At 47.0% G+C, this 13,661-nt stretch overlaps 1 protein-coding gene across 1 annotated transcript in view; it reads left to right on the top strand.

Moving 5' to 3' along the window:
- The first annotated feature begins 3,517 nt into the window (after positions 1-3,517).
- KCNIP1 (potassium voltage-gated channel interacting protein 1) overlaps positions 3,518-13,661 on the top strand; it is a 1,480,000-nt gene continuing 1,469,856 nt past the window's right edge. Inside the window, exon 1 of the mRNA XM_085617872.1 lies at positions 3,518-3,955. Within this exon, the coding sequence (XP_085473998.1) occupies positions 3,895-3,955 (61 nt within the window). The 5' untranslated portion in view covers positions 3,518-3,894. The remainder of the gene's footprint in view (positions 3,956-13,661) is intronic.

Raw genomic sequence — 13,661 nt, forward strand, 5'->3', positions numbered from 1 at the left:
TTCTATTAACATTAGGCTTCTCTCTGTGTTTGTGCGCTTCGTAGCGCATTCGGTGCACTTCGTACGAGGTTTTTGACGTGTCTTGCCGTTCCTCACGCTTCTCGAGTGAGCAACGTCCTATACTTTAAATGGAGTACGGACCGTACCTTCCCGGGTCGCCTCGCACAGCTGCTACGAAGGTTGCCAAAGTTCACGCTTTACGCGGGAACAGCGTAGCGGGATGAAAGCGCCAGTACGGCCCGACCAAAGCAACGGACGGGTCGTACTCCAGCACGCAGCTCACAGTACCTTTGTTCTTGGGCAAGGATGGTCGCAGCAGCCTCAGGGGTCCGTAGAGGGGCGTCCCACGTCGCGTTGTCGTCCCTCCTGGTCAGCGGGCGGCGATGCTTAGTGGGGCGCTTCGGGATGGTCCCAGGCACACGACCAAGTTCCGAAGCAGGAGGGGCAGCTCGGGGGCAATTTCTTCAGCGCGTCGCACTGTCGGCTTTACTCAGGGGGTGAACGGTGCACAGGTCCTTGCGGTGATCTCAGCGGCGCAGGGTCGCAGAGGCTCGGCGCTTGGAGCCTGATCAGTCTCTTCTTTGCGGTGCGAGCTACGGCTCGGGGGGCAGTTGCTGGCGGTGTTCGGGCCAGGCAGGCAGGCCTTTGCGGTGCTTACAGTAGCCCCGGTGGCAGACGTCGCGGTGCTCAGAGGAGGGGCACACAGGTCCTCTGGGGTCAGCGTTACAGGATCGCCTCCAGCAGCTTCTCTTCTTCTTGGGGAAAGGTAGCGCCCACTGTTCCTGGGGCGCAGTTCAGGGGGCAAGTTCACAAGCAAGCCCTTGGAGATTGTTTGATAAGCACAAGTTGAATTTCAAAGTCTTTCAGTCTTTTCCTCCTCTCCTTCCGCAGCAAGGCACCCACCACAGGCCAGTCTCTCAGGCTTAGAGACAGTACTCCTCCATGCAGCTTTCCCAGGTCCTTCTCTTCAGGCAGAGTTTCTTCTTGGCGCAAACAGGATCTGATGTCTTAGGAGCAGGGCTCCTTCTTTTATAGCAAGTTTCTTTTGTTCTCTGTCGCCAGGGGGCCTGGGCCTGGCTCAGTCCAGTTTTGGAGCACTTTGTTGTGGTGACTCTGCTCTTTCCTATCAGCAGCAGGGCAGAGACATCAGCAGCTCCACAGGGGGCGGAGCCGGCATTGTGGTGGCAGAGCACAGGTCTATTGAGAGTAAAAGGTGTACTCCTCCCACCCATCCTGGTGTAATCTCTCTACCCACCACCTGGCAGCCAGCCTGTCTCCTGGAATTCCCCAGCCCTGCTCCTTACTGTTACTAGGCAGAACACACACACACACACACACAGCAGAGGCGGACTGAAATGGCCAGGTCAGTAAATACTAACTTTCTAAAAGTAGTATTTACAAACACAGGATATTAAAATAAACTTTACTAAAAGAAGTATTTTATTATTCTGAGTTCAGGCATACTAAACTTGACTTTCTACCATGCTCTCTGAGTCCACTGGGATTACAGCGTGTAGTAATTCCAGCAGCCCATTCTGGCCTATGGAGAGCAGGTATCCTTCAATAGTGAAAAACGAAAATGGCTGTAATTCACTATTAGGACATGCCACACACATCAGGGCATGTCCTACCTTATACCTACAATGCACCCTGCCCTTGGGCCTACCAGAGGGGTGACTAATATGTAGTTAAGTGAAGGTTTGGGGACTGGCAAGTAGGTGCACTTGCGCAATCAGCGCGACAGTACCAGACCGCGCGCAGGCTCTGCAGTGGCAGACCCTAGACACATTTTACTAGGCCGCTTCTGTGGGTGGCACAACCAGTGCTGCAAGCCCACCAGCAGCATTTGTATTTACAAGCCCTGGCACTCCTGGTGCACTTTACTAGGGGCTGACAGTAAACCAAATAAGCCAAACATGGACACCAATCAATGTATACACTTTTCAAAAGGGAGCACTTGCACTGTGGCACTGATTAGCAGAGGCACAGTGCCCTGAGCAGCTAACACCAACAAAACACAATGAGGCACATCAGCAAAAAGTGGAAGGGAAACTCATGCCAAGGTGCCAGGTCTAACAACTCCCGAGAGTGCTCCGCATTTCGTAGTTGTTGTGTAACAAAGGCGGTCCCACCCCCCGCCCACGGAGGCACCCGCCACTTGTTCAACAGCCTGGGTGAAGCGAGAGAGTTATATATATATATATATATATACACACACACACACACACACGCATATATATGTGATCAAGGTCAATTCTTGACAGAAACACAACCTGTGAGCAAATAAAGAAATGTTGTACTGTACCCACTGGAGTTCGTTGCTCTCTTCATGCCGAAAGGAAGTGCACGAGGGCATGTGGTAAAATATATATATATATAAAAGCTTTCTAAAAATCAGAGGGTCTGGCGAATGACAGACCTAAAAGCGAAGAAAATGTTCAGTTGCACAGTTTTTTTTAAAGACTTTAATCTTTGCATGCATGAACAGGTAAATTGTATGTGTGTGTAAATTGTGCTGTACAGTGCAGCACACTTGCAAATTTTTAAATGTATGGAGAAATTAAAATATTCTTCCTCCGTTATACCTACGCAAGAAGGTGCAAGCTTTTGGCGCAAATCCCTTTCTACAATTGTTAGTAGCTAGGGATGTGCGTCATATACAATGGTTTGTTGCATGCGAACACCAATGTACTGCCCATGGAATGCCACTTGATGCAACGTAGTGTTAGGTAGTGCATAGTGCTATTTTAAGTTACTTTGGTCAACTTTTAATGCAAATTCCGATTTTTGATGGATAGTAAATATCACTGCAATGCTTTGCGTAGGGTTTGCACTACAAAAGTAATGCACACTTGCAGCAGGAGTTTCTCTGGACTGCAGTTTCCACTTCATTGGATGGAGCACAGTCAAAGAACAGTTCAAAATGTTGCCCACAATGGCACAAAGATAAGACTGTTTTTTGCTGTTATCCTTTATTGTTACTGTAATGACTTTTTTTCGTTACTGATCTCTCGCTAACGTATGGATTCATAACATACAAATGTAAATATCTGTGCTGGTGGTCCAAGTTTACATTCATGCATAATGAACACCTAAAACCCAATATGTGCAAACAATCTTTAAGTCACAACATGATTTACGACATAATTCCCTTTTTTGTTATGAGCTGGCATTCCACCCATCTAACAAACTAGGGAAAGAAATGACATTTTAATACCAAGTGACACAAACAGCAGACCTCACATTTCTGCATTGATGTATTTTTTTCCCCTTGAATGTAAGCTCGGTGGGTCACATGTTTATGATGAGTTTGAAAACAATGTTATTCCCTTCGCAGGAAGACCGTGGTAATCGCCGTGAATGCACATTCCAGGCAGCTGCGAATTCGGCGACCACTCCCCAGGTTCATTCATTCACGGTGGTCCTGAGCGCGTGTCCCTCGCGTCCCCGGAGACCCTCGCGTGCCTACAGGGTTGTAGTTTAGTATGCGCTGGGCGCGATGCATCGATGTTTTTCTCGATAGACCCACAGGCTGCTGCTAGGAGCCAGAAGGGGCTGAGAGGAAGGAAGGCTGTGCCTGTGCTTATTACGTGGAACAGCTCCAGTAAATATTTGAATGCATCTGCTGCCAGACCTGGAACGAGGGAATCCACCTAGGAGCGAAATTCTGATGGGGGCTGGTTTTGAATAATAACAGTGCAGCCTGTGAGTCAATGCGTGTGTGTGTGTTGACTGAAGGGTAAAAAAAAAAAATCCTCAAAGCTGAACGTTTGCTGAACACCGAGCTTGCGGTGCCTTTCCCCTTTTTCCTTCCGTTTTTTGCAATCGACGGTCCAGACGGATTTTTTTCCTTTTGATTGGGGGACGCAAAAGTGAGACAGGTGCCACTTCAAAATGGGTGCAGTGATGGGGACGTTTTCCTCCTTGCAGACAAAACAAAGAAGACCCTCAAAAGGTAAGATTCTCTCTTTGTTCCAGAGCGTGTGTGCTTAGAAGACAGAGTGCTTGGAAACCGAGTGGCAATGTGTTGATAGCAGCCAGCTTTTTGATTATTCCAAGGAGGCGTAATTCTCTTTTTTAACCATAGGGATTATTGATTCTCTTACGTGAGTGCGTAAGAAGGGGTAAGATTGGTGGGGTTGACAATAATGAGCATGGCATCAGATGTCGTGGCAGGTGTGTGGGATGTTGCGTTGCCCAGTGTAAACATGTGTACGCAGCGCCCCATGACTCCAGGCAGGCAGCGCTGCCTGAGGACTCGGAGACCGGTCTTGACACCGAGCTCGTGAAGCGCATGCAAATGCGCTGCACAGCGGAAGTGCCCCAGACCAGTGCATGGCGACACAACGGCCAGTCAGTCTGTTGTGCTGCTGTTGTGGTGTTCCCGGGCTTGTTGTGCGTGCGGACTCTTTCTCCAGAGCCTCACGGATAAGCGCGCGGTGGTATCCTAAATAAGGAATTACAGCAAAGAGAGCGAAGGGGAGGGGTGATGGGTGGGAGGGGTGAGACTGAAGACAGAGAGGGAGGCTCGCAATGTACCGGCAGAGAGGCAGCCAGGGGATGCGGGTTCTACCGAGGAAAAAAAAAACAAGCCTTCTTCCAAATACCCCAGCTGTCAAAGACAAATACATGGGCACACTTGCTCGTGGCACTGAAAATCAGCAGCACAGCTGGTGAAGTTGATCAGGGACCTATTTTAACATGCCTACACGCACATGGCTATCATAAGCAAACCACCGCACTGCATACGTCTATGCTATGCGAGCAGAAGCCCAGGCAATTAGAACCACATTTGCCTAATAGTCTCACTGCAGGCAGAAGTACACCATGGCTGCGCTGACACTGGGAGCCCGGTAGCAGACGTGGCTGTAAAGCCATGTCAGGGCGCGCTGCCTGCTGCTCGTGTGAGGAGCTCTCTGCTCCCTGCTCCCAGGGAAACCTACAGTGCAAGATGCAACAGGAGTCCTCGGTGCTTAATCTGCCGGACACCGCTTTCTGCTGAAGTTTTGGTTACTGCTGCAATTGTCACTACACACAGTCCTTACATTTTCTATTACAGTTCAGGATGTTCATACCACAACTGTTCTTCCACTCTGTCATGACACAAGTTCAGCTCATTATTAGCTCAAAGTCAATCCATGAATGTGCATATGTGTTTATGCATACATAGATGTATGTATATATAGATAAATATATATACATACATACACACAAATAGATATACACATAGCATGGCAGAATATATCCGTACATATGTGTGTGAATACTTCTATACAGGGCTCTAAGTGGGATGAAAAAACTGGGGGGGGGGGGCTCTCAAAGGGGCATGGCCAATGTAATTAAGGGCATGGCTTAAAAACACATAGCTAAAAATCTGTGCTTAGCACAGGGCTTTAAGTGGTCCGGGTCTCACTGGGTCTGAGCACCGGCAGTTTTTTAAAGGGGGCCTCGAAACAGGTCTCTATCGGGCTCTATTTTGTGCCCTGGCACAGGCGGTCCATTTTTTTTCCCGGACTGCAGTGACAGCAGGCACACCGATGTACAAGTGGTGAGCGAACATTGTCGTGGTGTCACCAGGGCTTTAAGTGTAAGTTTTTTCAATATTATATACAAGCTATAGTTGCTGCTTATTTATCTTATGCAACTAGCAACCATTGACAAAGCCAATAGTCCTGACTTGTAGGTATGATGTGACTTGTTGTATCATATATCTGGACACAATGACAGGAACAGCAATATACAAGTCGGGCGGCACGCTGTGCTAAACACAGATTTTTAGCTTACGTGTTTTTAAGCCACGCCCTTAATTGCATTGACCACGCCCCTTTGAGAGACCCCCCAGTTTTTTCATCCCACTTAAAGCCCTGGCTTAGCATATAGTGTGCTGCCCAACTGGTATTTTGCTGTTTCTGTCATGCAATACAGATATATGATACAAGTAACATTATACCTCCAACAAGTCAGGACTTTCGGCTTTGTCAGTGGTTGTTAGTTGCATAAGATAAATAAGCAGCAACTATGGCTTGTATATATTATTGAACAAGCTTCCACTTAAAGCCCTGGTGACACAAGGACAATGTTGCTCCTCCTGAGTTTCAAAAAGAGAAGGGAAATCCAAAGAGAAAATGACTCTCTTTAAAGGATTTCCCTTCCCCTACAACGCTCACCTGGCATGACGTCATGCCGTAACTTCTCCACTAGTGAAAAGTGAGCAGCGCACATCTATGTGCCTGCTGTCACTGCAGTCCGGAAAAAATGGACCGCCTGTGCCAGGGCACAAAACAGAGCCCGATAGAGATCTGTTTCGAGGCCCCCTTTAAAAAACTGCTGGTGCTCAGACCCAGTGAGACCCGGCCCACTTAAAGCCCTGCATCTATATAAATATAGCTGTATGTAGTAAAATATATCTAAAAGGTAGTTATACAATAACTACTAATTAAAACCCCTATCTTTGAATCATGTACCAAAGATGTCTAATATGTTCTGCGTACTCACTCTTCTGAGTTGCAGCTGACATCAATGATTAACAACAGTAAGCTCATGATATCGTCACAAAGTGCATTTACTGCATGATACTGAGACATAATAAGGCACCTTGAGAACATTGGGCCCGATTACGCTGGCGGTACGACAAGCATCCCACCACCATCGCATTGGTATTGGGACCGACGACAAGTAGTCTGCGGTCCCACCCACCAAATTATGATGCAACTACCATGTAGGTGGTCAGAATCATGGCTTTTTCCAATGAGGCTTGTGCTGCAGCCCGAAGAGGGCCACAGCACAAGCTCCAATGCAAACATTTATGTTTTTAAACATCAATGCACCGTGTGCCAGGCACCATGTGGTGCCTGGTCTATGGAGTATGGATATGTTGCTCCCCAGGCCTCATAGTGGAGGCCCACGGGTTACGGGGGCCATGAGATGAGCCCCCAAAGTCCCTTTCCGACAGCCTTTCCATGGCAGTTTGACAGCCATGGGAAGGCTTTCAGAAAAGCAAATCGTAATCCTTATGGCGGTGCCTATCAGGCACTGCCCCTATTGTGGGGAATACAATCCGACCGACGACACAAAGGGCTCCTTATGGTCGTCAAAAGCGTTGGTCGGTCCCTCTGACCGATGCAGTCAGACCAACAGCTTCATAATGCGGCCGTCGGGCCACTCTGCTGGATGTCTGTCAGACTGCCACTCACAGCCTGTCAGCGGTGGTCCGACCGCCATCCTACTGAGGCTCAAAATGTTTAGTGGAACTTCAGAGGGTGCAAAGTCCAGCATCAGGGAAACATCTTGGAAAAAAAGAGATATATTCCATGTATATGACTGTTCAGGTGCTTAATCTACGGAGAGGGGCAGAAAGGAAAGTATGCCCTTCAACTTCACCTCCTTCATTGAAATGCTGACAGAAAGGTTCTCTGCAAGTACCACCTGTGGATCAATTCAGTTGCCCATCTCCAGCCTTTCTAATGAGAAACTTGCACCTCAGGTTCAATTATATATGTCTTCCAACTGCTGCATTTATTAGGAGTTCTCTTTAGAACATAGTGGCAAGCAGTGTGAAAGCAGAACCCTGATCCTCCGCCTTAGAAGTCTGTATTGTTGCACAGAGGTATCAGATTTTGAGGCTCTGCATTTTCAAGATCTTTTTCTCCATTTCTCCCTAGAGTTTCACCAAATATTTCAGCTACTTTTGGCAGCTGAAATGTATGGGTGAAATGCCCCAGATATGTTGTATTTCCTGCGGATATTATAATTCCGATGGGGTCAGTAACTCCTGTCATTTGCCATGTCTGAATTTCAGGGGCACAAAAAATAATGTCCTGTCTAGTTTTCAGTTTGGTGGATTCTATATTGTAAGGGTACATTTTATTGTTGTTTTTAAGATGCCTACCCTACACTATTTTATATGTACTTTTAGACTGAAGTCCCATAGTACTGGAGAATTCTATTTAGGCTAGGTTCCTTAACTGTAATTGACATACTTCATGATCTCTGATAATATTTAGTAATTAATGTGGAAAGATAATACTTTTTTTAAATGCTAAACATCATAATGCCGTAAGATAGACAGCAGCATAATTGCTAAATAAATACTACAAAGTATTCTGACTTAGAGCTTTTTAGATCATACAGAACATCTAACAGTACACCCAACTCAAGATGGCAATTCAACATATAACTGCATGTTGAAATACAGGTGCAACTGTACTGCACTTCTTAAATATGCGGTGGTGACACTGAACCATAAAATGGGTGGTGGAAAGTTCGGTGCTCGCATTGGACTGAGATGGGAGAAATTCTACATTTGGTTTGAATTTCTTTTAACCCCTTCGGTGCCACGCCCTTTCCCCCTCCTGTGCCGGGCGTTTCACACGCGGGTGGGGTTCATGACGAGATAGTCTCGTCATGGGCACAGAAGAGGTTAATCCAATTATACTTGAGGAATTATTTCATGTCATTTATTTCAGATATTAGCAGTAACCAAAGGGTATTTGATTTGAGGGAAAATATGTAATAATAAAGGGAACCTATGACAAGCTAGGGTCATCTTCCCTAAACATTTTTCACCCGTCATTAGAATCCAAAAAGAGTAGAACAAAAAAGTTTTTGGAAACTTCATGGCAGTTTAATCCATTACCATTCCTGTTGTAGAGACTAGAGTGCAACTTTTCTATCACAAAGTCAAACCCAGCTAGATAGACAGAGCCTTTCACACTTCTTGAACATTGTGGAATTTGTATCATGGTGTTGGGTAACTCTAGCAATTAATTGTATTGCATAACAATGTCGTTGAATCCACCTTGTGGGTGCCATATTTGAAAAATATAAAATACTGAAATAAATTTGTAAAATCAAAGCTATCACAATCTACTTTCCATCTTCAACTTAAAAAATGAGCTAGTCAGTTGCATTGTTAAATTAACAAGTTTTGTTTTCTTTGGAAATCTACCCCACCTGGACCCCCTTCTGTGAGACTGATACCAAGGATAGAATAATTAAATAACTTTGAATGAGCTCCCATACAGAAGTTTCTTCGCTTCACAAAGAGGTGTACAAGGGGAACGAGAGAGAAGTAATTATACATTATAAATTAACCTCTAAGGGAACTATGGAACATGTATCTGATACACATTACACCAGGGCAACATATTCCAGTAATGTAGCAGCAGGCTGCTGCACAGGCATACACTCAAATATGGAGTGCCCCTGAATATCAAGCATGGAATATTGCAGTATAAGAATATCAAGAACCAATATCAAAACAAAATAACAAAAGGTAAGTAACTATGGATTTTCAATATCAAACTCCACATATATGTACATTGAGGATATATATCTCTTCAAGGAACGTAGATGTGGAGTTAGGAATAGTAAATGTATACATCCTCTATATGCACTCACCTTTCAATATTTGATTTTCAATATTTTGTCCACTTTATTCTTGTATCTCAATATTCATATCCTCGAGATTCAGTAGTACAATCCTCAATTACTATATTCCTGCACAACGGAGTACCTTCCATACCCTCACAGTGTGAAGATCACACCTGCTGCTTTGTGGGAATGTGCAGAACCCCCAGGGCACACACCGGGGATGGAGTTAAGTGAATGGAGTCCCCTTCCTATTTTTCTTTAGAGAAGGGACATTATTCCCCTTAACTGAGGCTGAAGGAGACTGGGCGATATACCCTTGTGCCCCAGAACGGAAGCTGCTTCCATTTGCAAACACTCTATGTGTATATTCTGGCATCAGGACATTTTTAAAACCTCTTCTCTCTGGCTGCATCCACTTTATTTGTGAAAGAGACTCAGTACCTGGTTATCTTTTAATTTCTGATCTGAGATGTAACAGGAACTTCACACCATAAACCCTTCAATCGCCTAATAAATTGTAAATATGCATCAGTTTTTGTGTTTTAAAGCTGGATAAAATATTCCAGTAGAAAACAGGCATTCTTTACCAGCACGTTTGGCTATTAAAAAATACAACCAGAATATTTTCTTTACTGTCTATACTCAGTTTAAAAATGTTAAATCACTTTCTACATAACCGTTTAAAACAGTATCCCCTTCAGCCATTTCTGTGCTCAGTTACACATTGATATCTGGAAAACCCACACATGATTTATAAAAAGAAGGAAAAAAAAGCTTTTGTGTGATTATGTTAAATGGTTGTTTTTGTTCAAAAGGTCTGTTCAGTTTTAAGTGGGGAATATTATAAGGGTATGACACTACATATTGTGACGTTACTTCCTATGATGTCATTGTGAATTAAATATGTTAATTAGTACCCCCAATTGTTTATTAGTACTTGTGCGCTGACAGCCTCATATCTTTTAATGGAGGATTAAGCATCCTCAAAAGGTTAAGGACGGGACTAAATGACACAGATCAAGGATTAGTAGCAAGTCCTGTCTGAACAAAAACTAAAAAAAATCAAATTAGCCGCTATTGGAAATTGGAGGCAGTATCTGTGAGGCCTGCACAAATAACATGACTACATTTGTCCTTCACTGGGAACCAAACACCCCATTGTAGCGCTTGACTTTCAGAGGGTAGCGTTGCAGAACAGTCTAAGGCTTACTCAAGGGTGGTGGTGGTGTGGGCTAGTAATCGCCATTTCCAGTACACAGAAATAACAATCAATAATTGATTGGCCAGTCTGTACTTTGCTTTATAAAAGGAAGAGTCCATTTATTAAACATACACACTACTCAATACTATGCAACAATTTACAAATATACATAAGCTGTTGGAATTACTTTGTGACATTGCACAACATTTCTACACTGCCCGTGGGGGGGGGGGGGGAGGGGGGTCTAGTACCACCACTCCCATGTATCCACATCATCTTGCCCCCTAATGCAGTGGGTTGAACATAACCTGGAGTGAGGGCCTTGCCCACTGGAACCATCCCAGTGGCCACCCACCCCATTATCTCAACAAGCATTTAAAATGGGAACACCTGCCCTGGTGACACATAAACCTGACTGAACATCTCATACTGACCATACAGTATACACCTCTACATCGTAGTGGCTACCAGTCACCTAACGCAGCAGCAAGAATACACGTATAGGCATCCCTTAAAATGATACTACTTATCATAGCTGATAACAGTTATAATGCATGGCAATTAAAACCCCTAAAAGGCATCACAGTTGTAATCACAGGATTAAGCATATACAGCCAGACACCCTAGCAGGAATGTCCAGCAACATAATCCCACTTTGCTTATGACTTCACATTATACATGTGACTTTCGGTCCCTCCAAAGAAATAACATTGGTTAATGCACTTCTCGCACAATTGCACCTCTTCACCTCCAGGGGATGCCCTTCTCCAGACATCCCCAGCTCAGCCCTTCATACCTTGGTGCAGTCCCTTACACAGCCCCCAGCTGAAGAACTAAAGTTCCAGCTACAGGAGGCTGTTGTCCCCCAGAGACTTAGGGGGGGTCTTCACATCTTCGTGCTCCTGCAGCTATCCCGGCACCTTGGCCCAGACTTGGCGGTGACCCTGTCCTCCTGGGGCCACCCTGCACAGAGAACCATCCGCTATTCCTTGCAGGCCGGTCCGTGCCTGCAAGGCATTATGGGGCGATTTGCTCCTGCTCGTGAATAACCGAACAGAGGCTCCCCCACTGCTCGGGGGAGAGCCGCACTGTCACCCTCAGCGGCCTTACACCTCTTCTTCACTCCATTGGGGGCCCGGTTCCACCCAGATCCTTTATCGCCAGGTGAGTGGGCTTGCGGCATTACAGCACGGGGAGCCCACCCCCAGCTGCTCCTGCTGCCTCTTGGGGGCGTGGTCCCACCCAGGCCCCTCGCATTTCCAAGGTTTTGAAGAGCCACCTGGGGAGCCCACCTCTGGCGGCTCCCGCCGGCTCCCCGCCCGGCCCGCACCCTCTTGTGCGGCCGTGGGAGCTGGAGTGTCCATTTTGTTCTGCCTGCTCCGTCGGGCAGAGACAGAGTCGGCTTCCCCCTCGGCGAGTCCTCGGTGGAGTGTGACAGCACTCCCCCGCCTTCCTGCTGCTGTGGGGGAGTGTGGCACTCCCCCCTCCTCCTCGACTACACGGGGGCCCGGAGTTGGGGATCACAGGCCCCCATGGGCCATCTTCACAGGGAGCGACTTCCGCCTTCTCGTCGGGGCCCGGAGTTGGGGTCCTGGGCCCCTGGGAAATCTTCACGGGGAGAGCGATGGCACTCCCTGGCTGTTCTTCTCTGGTCTGGAGGGACGCGCGATGGCATGCCCCCCCTCCACTGCACTGCGAGCCCGGGGTTGGGATCCTGGGCCACCGAGACCTTCACGGTTTAGGCCGCTTCTTGCTCCTGGTGGCGCGCCCCAGCCACTGGGAGCACTTTCCTTCACCCTCCTGGTCTCAAGGGGGGTGAACTCAGCAGGGAGCGGTGTTTGCTGGCTCCCTGCACCAACCTTTTACCTGGCTCTTCTCCTGAGCCTATCTTCTCCTTGCGCAGAGGCCCAGACTTCTCCTCACTGGTCCTGGACTCCAGTGCAGGTGCAATCCAGGGTCCTGGGACAGTCAGGGGGTTCTTCCTTCCAACTACCAATGGCGCCAGGCTCTAGCATCAGTCTTCTTCAGCCGACAACACTCCAGAGAGAGCTCCTCTTCCTTTTAAAAAGAATTCGGCGGGGGCTGGCAGGGGGCTCTGTTGACCTACCCTGCAGCGACACCTCACCTCTCTGCCCCTGTTCTGTCCTTCCTGCCCAAACCTCTGGGATAGTTCAAAATGGTGTTGTTCAGGGGCCTCATGCCACTTGGTCTCTGAAAAGCCCCTTTCCCTCCTCTTGCTGCCTTCTCTCCAGAGCAGCTTGGTGCCTGGCACCAGGTGACAGCTGCTGATTGATAATCTGCAGCTCCACTCACCATCTCTCCCCTAAAGGAAAGGAGACCTTCCCTCTTGGAATGCTTGCCATGAAGGGCTAGGCCTCTGATGCTTCACTTTGGGGAGGAAAGTCATTACTCCAGCATGGCAGGGTCAGACCCAGCCAGTCTCTGGTTATGAGCTGAGTCAGAGGAATATGACATTTCTGGATAACCCATAAGCAGTACATATATGGTTTTTGACTCACTAGAATACTTATTTTCACACAAGTTACAGTGTACTTTGGTGCGTGTCTGGAATTTGTAGGCCTCAGGGAAGTGAAACTAACCTATGTGATCCCCATCTTCATGGGAGAATAATAGAGTGGTCCTTTAGTGACAACAGTAAAGCACACTGACTTTCCCTTACATGTTTCTTCCCATAGTATAAAGCCTATTCCATGTCACCACCCAGCTCTGCATAATTCCTCCCACACCATTCTATCTGTACCTGCTCATGGACTGCGCATGGCAGGAATCTCCCCCGCGCAGCCCCTACATGTGTGCACACGCATGTACACACATGTCTGCATGTAACCAGCCCGGTGCCCCTTACTCGGCTCAGTGCAGCGGCCTACTCTCAACAGGGGGACACCCGTAAAATCCACATGCAGTCTCTTTCATTATGAGTTCACTGTGGGTGAATCCCAATTTATGAGGCTCTCTCACAGTAAAAGCTCAACAATTAGGTGTTCAAAAAGCAAAAAATGCGGGCAGCTCAGATGGTTAGAACCACCTTCTAACAGCCGCACTTCTGGGTGACTGGAGTTTTGTTGGA

This window comes from Triturus cristatus, chromosome 7, assembly GCF_964204655.1.
Source record: "Triturus cristatus chromosome 7, aTriCri1.1, whole genome shotgun sequence".
NCBI lineage: Eukaryota > Metazoa > Chordata > Amphibia > Caudata > Salamandridae > Triturus > Triturus cristatus.